The sequence below is a fragment of the Fusarium tjaetaba genome (genome assembly GCF_013396195.1).
Source record: "Fusarium tjaetaba strain NRRL 66243 chromosome Unknown NRRL66243_c0000353, whole genome shotgun sequence".
In the NCBI taxonomy this organism is placed as follows: Eukaryota; Fungi; Ascomycota; class Sordariomycetes; order Hypocreales; family Nectriaceae; genus Fusarium; species Fusarium tjaetaba.
Window position 1 is genome coordinate 27,200 of NW_023501549.1, and position 13,805 is coordinate 41,004.

At 48.8% G+C, this 13,805-nt stretch overlaps 1 protein-coding gene across 1 annotated transcript; it reads left to right on the forward strand.

Annotated features, from left to right (window-relative positions):
• Positions 1-4,753: 4,753 nt before the first annotated feature.
• FTJAE_12676 (1-phosphatidylinositol-4 5-bisphosphate phosphodiesterase) lies at positions 4,754-7,646 on the forward strand (the record flags this gene model as incomplete). The annotated part of the gene is made up of 4 exons (XM_037345746.1): positions 4,754-4,777; positions 4,835-5,410; positions 5,479-6,953; positions 7,472-7,646. The coding sequence occupies 4 exons, from the start codon at positions 4,754-4,756 to the stop codon at positions 7,644-7,646; spliced, it is 2,250 nt and encodes a 749-aa protein (XP_037200292.1).
• Between the last annotated feature and the right edge of the window lie 6,159 nt (positions 7,647-13,805).

Genomic DNA, 13,805 nt, shown 5'->3' on the forward strand with positions numbered 1-13,805 from the left:
AGGTAGGCCAAGGAACCAAACGGAACGAGCTAAGGCAGGTAGGTAGCACTAGCCAAGGCACCTCCATCGATACTTCCGATCCTAATACGATTGGACTGGATTGCACGTTTCGGCAAACGCCTAGTACCCAATCAACTGGTTGGGAGGGCAATTGACTTCGGAAAAATGTCCTCGATCCAGAGGCGCCAAGGTTTCAATGCATCTCTGAAGCCTGGAGATAACAACAAGTCATCTCACAGTTTATGCCTTGGAGGCTGATTTTAGCGAGTCTTATTCAGCGATCATCCGAGGTTATCTCCCTAGGTTAGTACATACCTACCTAAGTAGTATGTAGGTATAATTGAGTTTCCGCCATGAGGTGGCCTTCGAACCGTCACTACCACTACCCTTTCCAACAACCACTGGACATCCATCTGGAGTGATTACGAGAATTGAGTTACAATTATGTATGCAGCCTGGCAGCCTTAGCAACAAGCGAAGTGAACATGGATGTCGTGTCCTCTAGGGATGGCAGGTCGATCAGGTCTTGGATTTTCACACACTATGATGATCCGCGAAATTATGCTTGTGTAAATCATCATCTTGGACGACTTCCGCCAGCTCCTTTGTTTTATTCGTCTCATAGACGATCCTGCCAAACATGAATCCGTAGCATCCCATTCATCCATATTAGTCAATAAAGTCCACTATAGAACAGGCAGTACCGCTTTTTCTTATTACAGTCCAGGTCGGCGGGCTGTTTGCAAAGTTGCGGGGAGCATTCACTCACACCCCGTCTCGGAACCTCAAGCCTCTTTTCTGAACCTGTTTCTTTTGTCTCGTCTTGCTCAAATCAAACTCCATGTCGGTCGAGGCCACCCAACCAAGAGCTGACATGATGTTGTCCAACTAGAGGCTGAGCTGCAGCGTTACAGATCGAGTGCCGTGGCTATAACATATTCTTGACTCGACCCGACTCGGCTGCAATTGTCATTGTCAGCTCCAGAACTCACATAAAACGAAACACGCAAGCCGTCCGAGCGCCCTCCTCGTGGATACGATGCGATGCTGATGCTGTATCATCGGAGTCGGCATGTTGTAGAATGGAGACCGACGCGCACCATGACTTACTACACCCAACACAATACGATGCGATACGATATGGCTGCATCATGATTTCCCCATGCCGTCATCTCAACATGTTGAACAGCAATGCTCCACCAAGACCGAAAGCAGCCCGCATAACACAACATAACCCAAAGCACCTACCACCTCTACCGGAGCGTTTCGAATGGGATCCATCACTCAAGTTCTCAACGTACGATACCCATAGATACCTATGATACATCAGGCTAGCTCGGGTAGCCTAAAGGGTTAGCTGGCAACTTTAGTACTAACTACCTTCTTTGGAGAGAGCGAAAGCTCCAAATCCGCAAGGTAAGCCATATAAACCAACTAGACCAAAGCCAGACCGACACCGTCCGCTTACTATAGGTACCCAGGCATTCTATTCATACAATGGCAGTATTATATCACTCAAATCAAGGTATTCTGACACTTGTTAAATTCAAGTTCAAAACTTGGTCACGGTTAAAGTATCACCAAACTCTGTTGTTTATCCACGCGTACAGCCACACACGCGCTCGCCATGCCCACTATGCCTTGCGGCCAATTACTCACGCATAACCCAAATAGTCTTTGAGCCTCTTGTTGAGCGCGCTAGTCAACGTACACTGATAGTAGTTTCTGGCACTTATGTCAACGTAAACATGAATAAAGACAAACAGACTTTCATGGGCGACATATGCCGCCGGGAGTTTAGAAATTCTAACGTGCATTGCATGCATTACGAGGCCCCTTTCGACCCCCTCACAAATTGGCGTGTAAGGTGAGGTCTACTAGATACTTAACGACTTTGGATACCTTGCTGTGAGCTTTCTGCAGATAAGACTGACCGCCATCGAAGTAAACTTATTAGACCAAGTTAATAGAATTGCTTGGTTTCTAATAGTGATTGTCTAATTAACGAGAGCTAGCCTCATTCCCAAACTGTCCTGCATGACGCCCGACCTCTTGACTTCGAATCTTTAATACAGCAATATACTCCGGAGGATGTTATACGAAATGAGACTCTTGAGTGTGGGGAAATGCTACGGCTCAAGGTCATCCATGATCCATCCATCGGCCGACAAGTCAAGCGGAGATAGACAGGGTCCCATCCTGGGCATTCGACATGGGTTCATTTAACATCCAAGATGACAAGCGAACTTGTCTGATCATAGCTTTTTGCTTTCGACCCGTGTTGACCGTTTCATCTGTTGCTCAGCTAACTCCCTCCACTGCGTTCTCACATCAGGGCTCTCAGACACTGGATGGTATGCTGACAGATTGGGGTTAACACAAGACGCAATCATCACATCATCAATCCAAGTCATAGACTCCTAGTGCATGATGTTTGCAGAGTAAACCCACGTGGGAATCGCGAACTCGTACCATCGAATTCTCCGGGATCGACATGAGAGTTCACCCACCCATTCACATGCGGTGTGCCATTGGCCCGCCTTTCCAGATATATCCAACACCCTATGATGTGACATTCGTGTCAGCAAACTCTCAATTGTTCTTCACATGCATACCCAACCTCTTCACTTCTTGACGTTCCCCGCAGCGGTTTTCTTCTCAAGGATGCAGAGACTACACGAACCCGGAGCAGTGATTTCCTTAGCAACACATCTTACTAGCCTAGGTATTCACAGACTTTCTGTAAGTATGCAACCTGTACCGGATATCCTCAACTGACGCCAGACGCTCTCCAATCTACGGAGTACGAACGGAACTTTGCAGTGTTCACTTTGCCAAGCGCGAATATTGCATCCTTCGGAGCCGCAACTCAACAATTCCGGGCGAATGGTTTAGTGGTATAATACTCCCTTAGCATGGCTACGTTGCTCATCAACCCATCATCTGGGAGTGGTCCAGGGTTCGATTCCCTGTTCGTCCAACCATGATAGTCACGTTCTATCCTCTCATTCTTTTTGCTGCTCAAGCACTCGAAATTGTTCCAGAGCTCTCAGCAGATGATACACCAAGACTATACGTCGTCCTGTTGATTCATGACGTGCATGTAGCCTGAAAGAGTGTAAGATGCTTGTTGAGTCTTAATACACATTGTCTATGTGAAGGCACAACCACCCTAAGCCATGAACTCAGTGGCCTTATGTTCGAAGCCAAGTCTGAGAGCTCAACGCAAAAGCGAAACTTTTCACTCTTGTCCTCATTCACCTATTACCATGGTGCACCCACTTCCACCCACCTGAACCTCATGAACCCTTCCTGCATCAACATCAATACGTGACCCTACGCCATATACCTGCTTCTGACCGTCCTTCTCTTGCGGATACCAAAGAGTTATCGAGCCCTCGATAATTAGATGAGTCGTCAGAGCGGCGTGTGAGTGTGGTGGATAGTGAGTGTTTCTATAACCAAATGTTAGAATGGATATGCGACGTGTAGAGGCTGCAGAAACCATCGTCTGTAGAGACAATCGTAATAACAAAGAAGACTTACGGCGAATCGCTCCAGGTGAAAACCCGCTCGAAACCCCACGCTCGAACTTGCTCCTCGTATTCATTGTCGAAGCCCATGATGCTGAAGATGCAGTATTGTTGGGCTTATATGAACTCAAGGCTCACCAGTTTGATCAAAAGCGTTTGGTCTCGGTGCAGCTTTGCAGAGGATGATACGCTTGACTTTGGAGATATACACGAAAGCCTATCAGTCTTTGTAGATGACCTCTGCAATTGCTACAGTCTTCGAGTAAGTAAAACCTTGGAGGTGAATCACGCTGTCATTGAATGTGGCCAACGTATGACCTCACTGCTTACCTTACCTTACCTTAATTACGGCCCCACCCGCACCTTCCCGGAGCCGTTCGGCCTGAGCGTTGAATCCCATTGAACGATTGGATTCAAATTCGAAATGCTTTATGCCTGCTGGTAGAGCATAGAAATACCCAAAAGCTCTAATTTGGCAGATGAATCAATTGGCATGAAGCATCTGTTGATCTGGAGAATAACAGGGCTCATCATTGATACAATACAGCGCACAGTGACACATGGCAGCGCAACACAGCACAGCACAACACAGCACAACATGGCAAGGCACAGCCCCCATTCCATCAGGCCGTTGCTATCGTCTTCACACAGTCATCCTCACTCTTTGAGGACACAGCAGCCGTGGCCATGATGCTGCTTGGTCGCCCTGCTTCCTCTAAACAGTCAACTACGCTCTCTCCAATCATCTCTTCGCCCCCAAGCCTCCATGGCCCAATCTTTTCCAGCCCTGGGACTCGGTATCCATTCTTCTTTCAGCCCGTCCCCTGCTCGACCCCATCCCCCTAGGGCTGTGCTGCAGCACGCTAACGAGACCTGGACTCGGCTGCTAGCTTGGCTACTGAACCGGGGAGACCGCCGTATTAATTTATCGCCTATCAGACAAGCGTGCTGACATCCAATCCATCCATTCTGTCGCCTTTCTTCTCCTTCTTTCAAAACATCTTACTTGTCAACGCTCAATCGAAGGACCTCTGCTCACAAGACCGGACTCAAGATACCGATTCTCAACTGTGAAGCAACAGAGTCCCGGGCTTGCAATTTTCTCATGCTTGGTTGACCAACGGGGCAGCCCTTCGCTCCAATGGTTTCTGCCATATAACCGTCGCCGACATCGCCAGCTTCTAACCCCATTTCGCCCCTGGGAACTATAGCTCGTCACCATGTCGATCTTTTGTGGCCTTATAGTGAGCCATATCAGCATCTCAAACCTCTTGACCGTAACCACTGACATTAGACTCCAGCGGCGCCGTAGCGCAAAGGACGACAAACCTCGCCGCGCCCGTACTATGTCCATCTTTGGCAACTCCAATTTCCAAGCCATAGGTGCTCTCAAGGGCATGGTTCGTTTCACGACCGCCGCATCGCCAGCTCCCATGTACGGCTGGGAACAGCCTGTAGCACAGAAACAACCACCAATTGACGAATGCTCGAGCCGCAGTTCTGATCAGCAAGCGCCAATTCCCGATATACCGGACATTCATATTACTACTGAGATGCACGAGGCCCTCGACCGTACATTCTATGACCTTTGCGGTTCAGAGCCGCGACTGTCCAAAGACAAGTTTGCCGATTTCTTACGAACTGTCCAGGGCGAGAGCGAGAGCGCCGTGAGCGAACTTGCTAAGGAGGATTATTCCTTGGGAGATTTCAAATACACTTGGGTTACCGACTTCTCATGGGAGGCCACTGGGCCCTTGCCAGAAAAAGATCTCTCAAAACCTCTCACAAATTACTTTATTAGCAGCAGTCACAACACCTATCTGGTCGGGAATCAACTGGCTTCACTGAGCAGAAGCTCCCCCGAAGCATACAGAACAGTACGTTTATTTGATGGAATTCTGCAAGCATTTTCGAGGATTGCGTAGCTGACATTGGTTGCCAACAGGTTCTTCTTCGAGGATGCCGCTGTATCGAGATTGATGTGTGGAATGGGGATACAATTATTCCCACAACGAGAGGCAGAGCCACCAAGGTTGACCATAAGCGTGGACTCTCAGGAGAATCGTTTCCCAATGTCGCTACCACAGTGATCGACAAAGTTGAAGGATATCTTGGCGACAAAACCGCCAATCGCTCCCGCAGTACCAGCTTAGGAAGCCGAAATTCCTCCCCACGATCGAGTGTGAATCAAGTTCCGCTCGAGACACGAGAATCTGGAGACCGTCTGGACGTTGCTAAACCTCTTTCACCACGCACAAGGCAGTCGTTCCCCAAAGACGAGCCAATTGTGACACATGGATGGACTCTAACTGCGCCGTGTGGGTTTCGAGAGGTGTGCAGAGCCGTTGGCGAGTCTGCATTCATCGATAATGACCTCCCAATTATAGTCAGCCTAGAGGTGCACGCTGACGAGGACCAGCAAGAGGTCATGGTCAAAATCATGAAAGAGGAGTGGGGTGAGATGCTTGTGGATAAGGCAATCGATGATACTGGCCCGAGATTGCAACTCCCGAAGTTGGGCGAGCTGCGGAAAAGAATTCTCGTAAAGGTCAAGAAGGCTCCTGCAAAGATCGTGGTGCCGCCTAGCACTATGGATCTACCTGCTATTTACGCACATGACGAGGATGCATCAGGGTCGGAGGATGAGCATCCCTCGCAATCCACAGGACCATCCCTGACAGGTTCTAATAGCACATTTCCTTCGCACGAGAAGAACACCAGCTCCAAGGTTCGGATCTGTGAGAACCTTGGCAAACTTGCTGTGTACACACGCAGTCAGCATTATAAGGGTCTCGCAACCAAGGAAGCCAAAATCCCTGCCCACATTTTTTCTATCAGTGAGAACCGTATCCTAGAACTTCACCAAAAGCAGCATCGCGACATGTTTACCCATAACAAGGGATACTTCATGCGCGCTTTCCCTGCAGGTCGAAGGTTCGATAGCTCAAATCCAGACCCAAGTCTGTTTTGGCGTGGCGGTGTTCAGATGGTCGCCATGAATTGGCAGTATCTGGATGAAGGCATGATGCTCAACGAAGGCATGTTTGCAGATGAGAAGGGTTGGGTTCTGAAACCGGAGGGTTATCAAAGTTCAAACAAATCTGCAGAGACTCAGAGCGAAGCCACACCAGGTCGTACCATGAATCTGAGGATCATAGTTTTTGCTGGACAACACATTCCGATCCAAGCTGGCGACGCAGCAGACGCCGGCCGCTCAGCCAGCACCTTAAGGCCGTTGATAAAGGCAGAGCTGCATGTCGACAAGCCAACCGATGCTGAACGTGACGCATATATGCAGGAGCACAAGTACAAAGATAAAACAGACGTTGGTAAGACAGATCATCCTGATTTCGGCCCCCATGGCTCGACCCTTCAGTTCTTGAACATTCCCAAGGTGGTCGAAGAGCTCAGTTTCATCAGGTTAGTGGACAACTTTTTCAATTCTGTCATGCATCGGTATCCCACCCTCCCACCTCCTGCTCTCGGACCGTCTCCTGTGTCTTGCCAATCACACAAGTGCGTCGTTGAAACACTGCAGTGAGTCTTTTACGGTCAAAGAGCTTACATTATGGCGGTGAGCTCCTTTCTGTCCTATGGTAATAGCTATAACCCATCGGCTTCCTTGGGTATCAAGGACCAGCTGCTTTCCAAGATACCCTTTGCCCCAGGACACAGACCTCCAGTTCGGTCTGAGTGAGACGCAGATCACAGATCCCAATACGGTTAATCATGTTTGATCATCGGGTTGCTACTTGCCGTTTCCCACACTGCCTGGACTGGCATGGTCATACCTGGTCAGCTGGTGCACCGTGATGGTGACTCGTGTCATTCACCTCGCCATCCTTAAGATCCGCCAGCTAGCGGGGCGGGGCGGGACGCAAAGCTTGTTGGTCGGCAACTCTTGCTTCATATCGTACTAATTCGATGAAATTCCCTAGGTTCAAGGTCGAGGACGATTCAGCCAAGCTTGGCAGCTCGCCACTGCTTGCCTGGGCTTGCATCCGCCTAGACCGTCTGCGACCCGGCTATCGATTCATCCGACTCATGGACTCGAAGCCCCGCGTTGTACCAGGGGGAAAACTGCTGGTTAAAATTGAGAAGATCTTGGTTTGATCGACAGTATAGTTCACCCTTGCGAATGATGCTGTACATCAGGTACCAAGGGTATTACTCGTGTACTGTGGCAACTCCCTGCTGTGATGATGCTTTGTGCATGCTGCACAGCACTACGACAGCGTCTACAGCGATCCGCGTCACACACTTACCATAGGTCTTTGGCTGCCAGCCTATCTCCTTTTCGTCATCCTGAGGTTTAGCCCCGTCAAGACTTTTAGATACTTTCTGCCTTTCTGAATATGTGTCCAATCACGATCGGATCGTATACGCAAATGAGCTCGCATCTCGAAGGGGGTTTGAGTAACTGGCACCCGTTTGTTTTCTGTGGTGGTGTTTCATTGAATTGATAATGATATTGCTGGGATTTTGGTTAGATTTGTTAGACAGGTGTTTTGGGATACCCAGGAACAATGAATGTTTTGTGCCATTTTTCTTTGCCCTCAAGCCTACCGCCGGTTGCCGTAGTCAGTGCTGAGTCGAACTGGCGTTGCTTGTCTGGCTATCTGTCAGTCAAGGTAACATCTTTGTTCACCCGTATGACAGTGCTCGGACGAGGTCCAGGTTGGCTGCATAGTTCTTTGTCGCCCGCTGCAGCCTCGAGTGACATTACATGCATGAAGAACGCACAACACCTGGTGAAGAGCTTGGTGTGCCAGCGTGGCCGCACTTATTATGCATTACAAGTAAACTACTGCATACACGTTGCGAGGACACTACCCGCTCACACATCATGAACTGATTGAAATTTGCTCCATTCGAAACCTGCTCGTCCAGTTGTCCAGAAAAGAGCAGTTTCACAGTCCGCTGCTATGCAAGTCAAAACCTCTTTGGGAACTTTCTGCCATTGTGAGTTTAGCACCCTGGGCATTCTAGGTACTCTGGCCTGACGAGGAAATAAGCATGGCCGAGTCGTTGATTGACCAGTGTCGAAGTGCTCAGATGTCCGGCTGCCAACAGTATACATACGGTAGTAAAAGTAGTAACGATACTGCTCATCCTCAATATGCCGCTGGTGTTAACCGTGCGCCCCTCCCTTCCTGTCCTCGGGATCCCTAGCGCAGTGGGATGATCCTCATTAATCGTTCATCAGATGAGATGCAGTAGGTATGTATGTTTAGTCTATGGTACTAAGCCTGACTTGTGCGGTGGTCTCTTGTTTACAAAGGATGGCCAGTGTCAGTAGTTTATGAGTTCCAGACATCATCCACCTTGAAGAACTTCGAGGCCATAGTATTGACCATGGTGATAATGGTAGCCCTGAGAGCTAGACGCGCGCACTCTCACTGCATATGTAAGTTAAGCCTGGGCGTATGGGAGCGAGAGATTGGAAGATATGCAAGTTGAATGTATGACCACACGGCAATACTTGCACAATCTCTTGATGTCCTGAAAGGGCTGAAGAGACCGGGAATTCCAATCAGGCACAAGCGGTACTAGTTTAGTTCATCTGGAGGCGAGTTGAGCACAGGTACATACAGTAGAGATAGCCATATGCAGGCCTATGAGGACAAGATCGATAGTCGCCGCGGCTACTCCGTGGATGCGGCCAGTCTGCAGGGTGGTTGTTGGTGGCAGAGAGGCACGATGGGGCTGGTGCACAAGGTTCGCTACCTGCCACTGGCCTAAATACTCGAACAGCATAACGGTACCCTAGATCCTATGCATCTCGTTGCGCCGTGGCCCGATCTGCCCATCGCAAACTAGGCTTGACTCGGACTACACATGTTTCCTTCTCAGTTGTAGAGTGGGATATGCGCCGTGTCCTTTGCTCACAGTGACAAAAGTTGATGTCCGGACAAAATAGCCTCAGTCGACTGACCACAGACGATAGAGCCTGGACCTATCGTGTTCCGAGTGATTTGACTATTTCTTAAAGTCATTGATCTGTCATTGAGCAACTAAATGCAGTTGATAGTGTTGTCCGTGCCTGTTGCATATCCTTCAAAATGTCGGGCATTGTCCTCCCAGGTAGTTGCAATTACAATCAATTGTCAGTGCGTGTTTCGTTATGTCCTTCGTCCAGTGCTGTACATGCATGTACTTCGTAGTCGTGAGAGGCTTTTATTAGGTCACCGCGTTCCACACTCAACCCTTGGATATGGACTGGAGAGCTTGTTGGTCCACGCTCCATCGGATCAAATGCCTGAACTTTCCATATCGTGGCTGAGGTTCCTCCCTTTCCACAATACAGCGCATGCTACGGAGTACATCTCATGCGAGGTTCAACGGGCATGTCTCAGCAAGGGAAGAACTTTACGGGTCTAGCTGTGGCATTCTAGGGAGCTAGTCTTTGATACTGATTTGTGGCTGCAGTCTCAACGGGTCCCGTGATAAGGCCTACCTGTGGCTACAAACTGTGGTGTGGAGTCGTTACGAGCCTTGGTTGTTGGGTTATCTTGACCAAAAATGACGACTTTGCCCAGTAGCCCAGGTTTAACTGACGCTCCTAAGCCCTGCTTTGGAGTGGGGTCAACGACGAGTCTACTGCGTAGGTGCATCCTTAAACGGAGTGAAGACGCGCAGGGTAGAAGCCACTTCCATGTCTAGGTAGGGACGAAAACACGAGACAGAAGTTTGATAAACGGTATAAGACAGTTTCATGTGTACCCCCGCCCCTAGGCGTATTACTAAACGCTTACAGCAAGCATTTTGTTTGATTCATTACATTCTACATATAACCTTATAGCACTCGAGGTTGGTGGCTGTAAGTGCCAGTGAGTTAACCTAAAACACTTGCAGTATGCCGCGGTAGCACATAAAAAATTGCTCAGGCTCGACTCAAGGGGTTCATAAAGGAGAATATGGCATGACACGTTTGCGGCTGGCTGGACACACCTGTCGGAAACGATATCCTCCATTAAGGACTGGTCATTTTCGCACTGACTGGCAAAGGACCGACGTGTACCGTACTGTAGACACGGAGTGGAGCACGAAAAAGCAACATGAAGTCAAAAGCTAAAGGAGCTGGGTTAGGAGGTAAGGAGGGAGGACAGGTATTATAAAATTCAGCTATACGCGTCAAGACCATGCATGCGTCGATAAAAATAAAGTCTGATTCGGCTGTTATACGCTATCCGCGCGAAAATCCTTTAGGCCCTGATCCAATCGATACGAACGGCACACTCGATACGTTACGTACAGCCGGGCCTACCTAATTAGGTCATTCCAGCTAGCCTAAGTACACGATTTGACAGGGGTCAGTTATGCAAGCCTGATCAATGTACCTTTGTCACGCTAGGCCCCGAAAAGCTAAGCCTTAGTTAGGTAATCCGGACCTAGGACGGAAATAGTGAAAAACGCACCGGATGAACACCATCCGTGTCGCCCGCTCGTTTTCAACAAACGGCAAAACAAGCGTACACAATCGATCCGTACGCTGATACATCCGGATCATAGGTCACGTGACCACCCCGTCTCGCAAGGTCAGGCCCCGCAGCCTGCACAACCGACCTAATAGGCCTAGCTTGGTACCTATAGGTTATTGAAAAATGTACGGACCGTATCGAGTGTGCCCGTTCGTATCGATTGGATCAGGGCCTTAGTACACAGTAGATGGCCGGACATCGAGAGCACCCAATTAGCCAATCTCTGGTACTTGTCAGCTGAATCGGAGATCAGCTCCTAAATCTGTCAAGTCTCTAGCGGTGAGTGATTTGGAAAAACACCCAGCGTTGAAACGATTTATAACACCAAGTCGGGTGTTTCTGGCACTGATCTTCTATGGACTGAACCGGCCTCGGGGAGTAAGAAAACAGCGAACCTTGATATACGTTGTCAAAATAAATTTATCAAAGATTATCCTAATCTTAGGCTATAGTACCTAAGTCTTTTTGCCATTCAGGATCAAGGGTCCTGTGTTTTCTTTTTCCCCCTAGACCGGTGAGCAAGTAGCTAAGTACATCAATCAGTTCTTATGGAGATCGATCGGCTCCGGAAGTGGCGCATGCAGTTGCGTGTGCCTGTAGATTTTGTTTTGAGTCCTGCATTGTCTGGTCTGTTGGGGCCAACGTCACGAGAGATAATCCATGTCAGTCAGTCGTACTTAAGTAAAAACGACCCAGCCATTAAAGGATTCACAAGGATGCAGATCAAGAGAGCCATGGCGAAAAGGACAAGTTAGCTAGAACACCCAAAAGAAGAAACGAACGCAACTGTTGAATTTCTCAGCGCCAGCCAATATACCTTTCATCCCACCCCCCATGGAAGCGGATCGATCGTGGCTTGCCTGGGTGCTACAGCGATCGTGGCCAACAAGATAGGTTTTGATAGGCACCTCACATACCTTGGATATATTGGTTGAGGTCGTGGAATCCATATTTTAGGTATACCGCTGGCGCTTTGTATGGTAAAATTTCAACTGTGTAGTCTAGGTATGCAAAGTTAATGGCGTCAGCGCTGAGACTGTCTGTAAAAAAGCAATTCCCCGTTGGAACTATTGCTCGCGTACACGTCGCAGATTGGTGAATAGCTTTATTAGCGTCGAGGGTGCCATCAGCTCAATTAGTGAGGGCGATATCGCTCACTGTTGCGAAAATCGGTACTTGTGCATTACCAACGGAACGGAAATAGCCAAAACAGTACAGAGTACAGGGCAAGGGAATGGAGAAGGAAGATCTCAACTAAAATTGAGTTTGAGTTCAAGATTAGAGAAGCCGAGATGAGATCGATTCTCAATCGAGGTCGATTGGAGGAGGGCTACGTTACCTACAGCAAGCAGGGAATATGTACTAATCTTTGGCTGCGCAGTATTCAAGGGCACCCCTGCCGTATCTACCCGCCTAGGTATTGGAGCATGTTTAGCACCTTGCACAAATCCAACACTTCATGGGTTAGTAACTAGGTTCCTTGAGCTATACCTCGACAGCTGGCCTCATCCTTTCAAGGAAGCCTTGCTCATTTACGAGTCGTAGAACCCCAAACTTGTGCTTAAAACCATCGTTTGAGTCAATACGATGGATTTCAGCCGTGACATGAAGCTGCGCTTAACTTAGGCTAGCCCAGCTAGTAGTTAGTGGGGGCCGCTCACACCAACGATGACAAGACCACGACGATATTGGTATGTCACTGGAAGAGTTCTAGAGCTTCCATTCTCAAGAACTGCACGACCTAAGAACCACGGGGGAGCTTTTCCACAAACACCACTCGTGGAAAGAAGCTAAAGTCTTCTGTATTTGGACCATTTCTCGCATTTTTACCATTTTCATACTGGTAGAAGTCATGAGACTGGCGCTGAATGCCCGCACTCACTTATATACCTATGTGAGCCTTCCTTGGACAAGAAGGGATATATTCCGAATGACTGGGCAGACTCGTTGCAGCATGATATGTTCGGGTCATTCGAAGATTTGATAGATCAGTGAAACTGCCGCTTAATCATAAAAAAACCCATAAAAAAGAATCCCGCCAAATCTGCACAATTATGTTCAGCTCCAAATGAGGCATGATGAGGTACCTACCGAACATACAGCCGAGATAAGCAGCCTCTATCTGCACTGTAACCGGATCTGCCTATATGGCTGGCTAGTTGGAGGCAAGCAGCGGCACTTGGCGGGTCAGATGCCGATCAGATTCAGCCTGACAGTATGCAATGCAGGACCAGGCAGGGCAGGATCAAACCTGGTAGGCAGCGAACCAATCGCAACAGCAGCCTTCCCACCCATCTCGTCTTCACGAGAGGGAGAAACCACTCACTTCAACAACGACATCCCCGACAAGCATCAAGGATGACCGATTGGTAAGATTTCCTAAAGCGTCGAATCCTACTCTGTACATTGGGTCCCGTTGCTTCTTGGAACACTGAGCCTGAGACTAATTAAGGGACCTGGACCTGACCTGGACCTGGACCTGGATTATCCGCAGGTTCGTGAACCCCACTGTCCCCGTTACTCTTCACTCCATCTCTGGCCGGTCTTTCAGGACCCCAACTAATGGTCCGCCCTCCATATTAGGCTGGGTTTGTCTATAAACGTGCACGAGTCGAGACTATGACGTGAGATTTATATGGCTCGATGAGAACGAACAACTCCTGAGGACCAAAACCTCCTTGCCAAGACGCTCCTCGACCTAACACTCGAGATAACAAACAATACATAGTCTACCTATGCAAACTTTCAAAAGCTTTCTTTAGCATCAAGTGTGTCTGCGAACCCGATGATT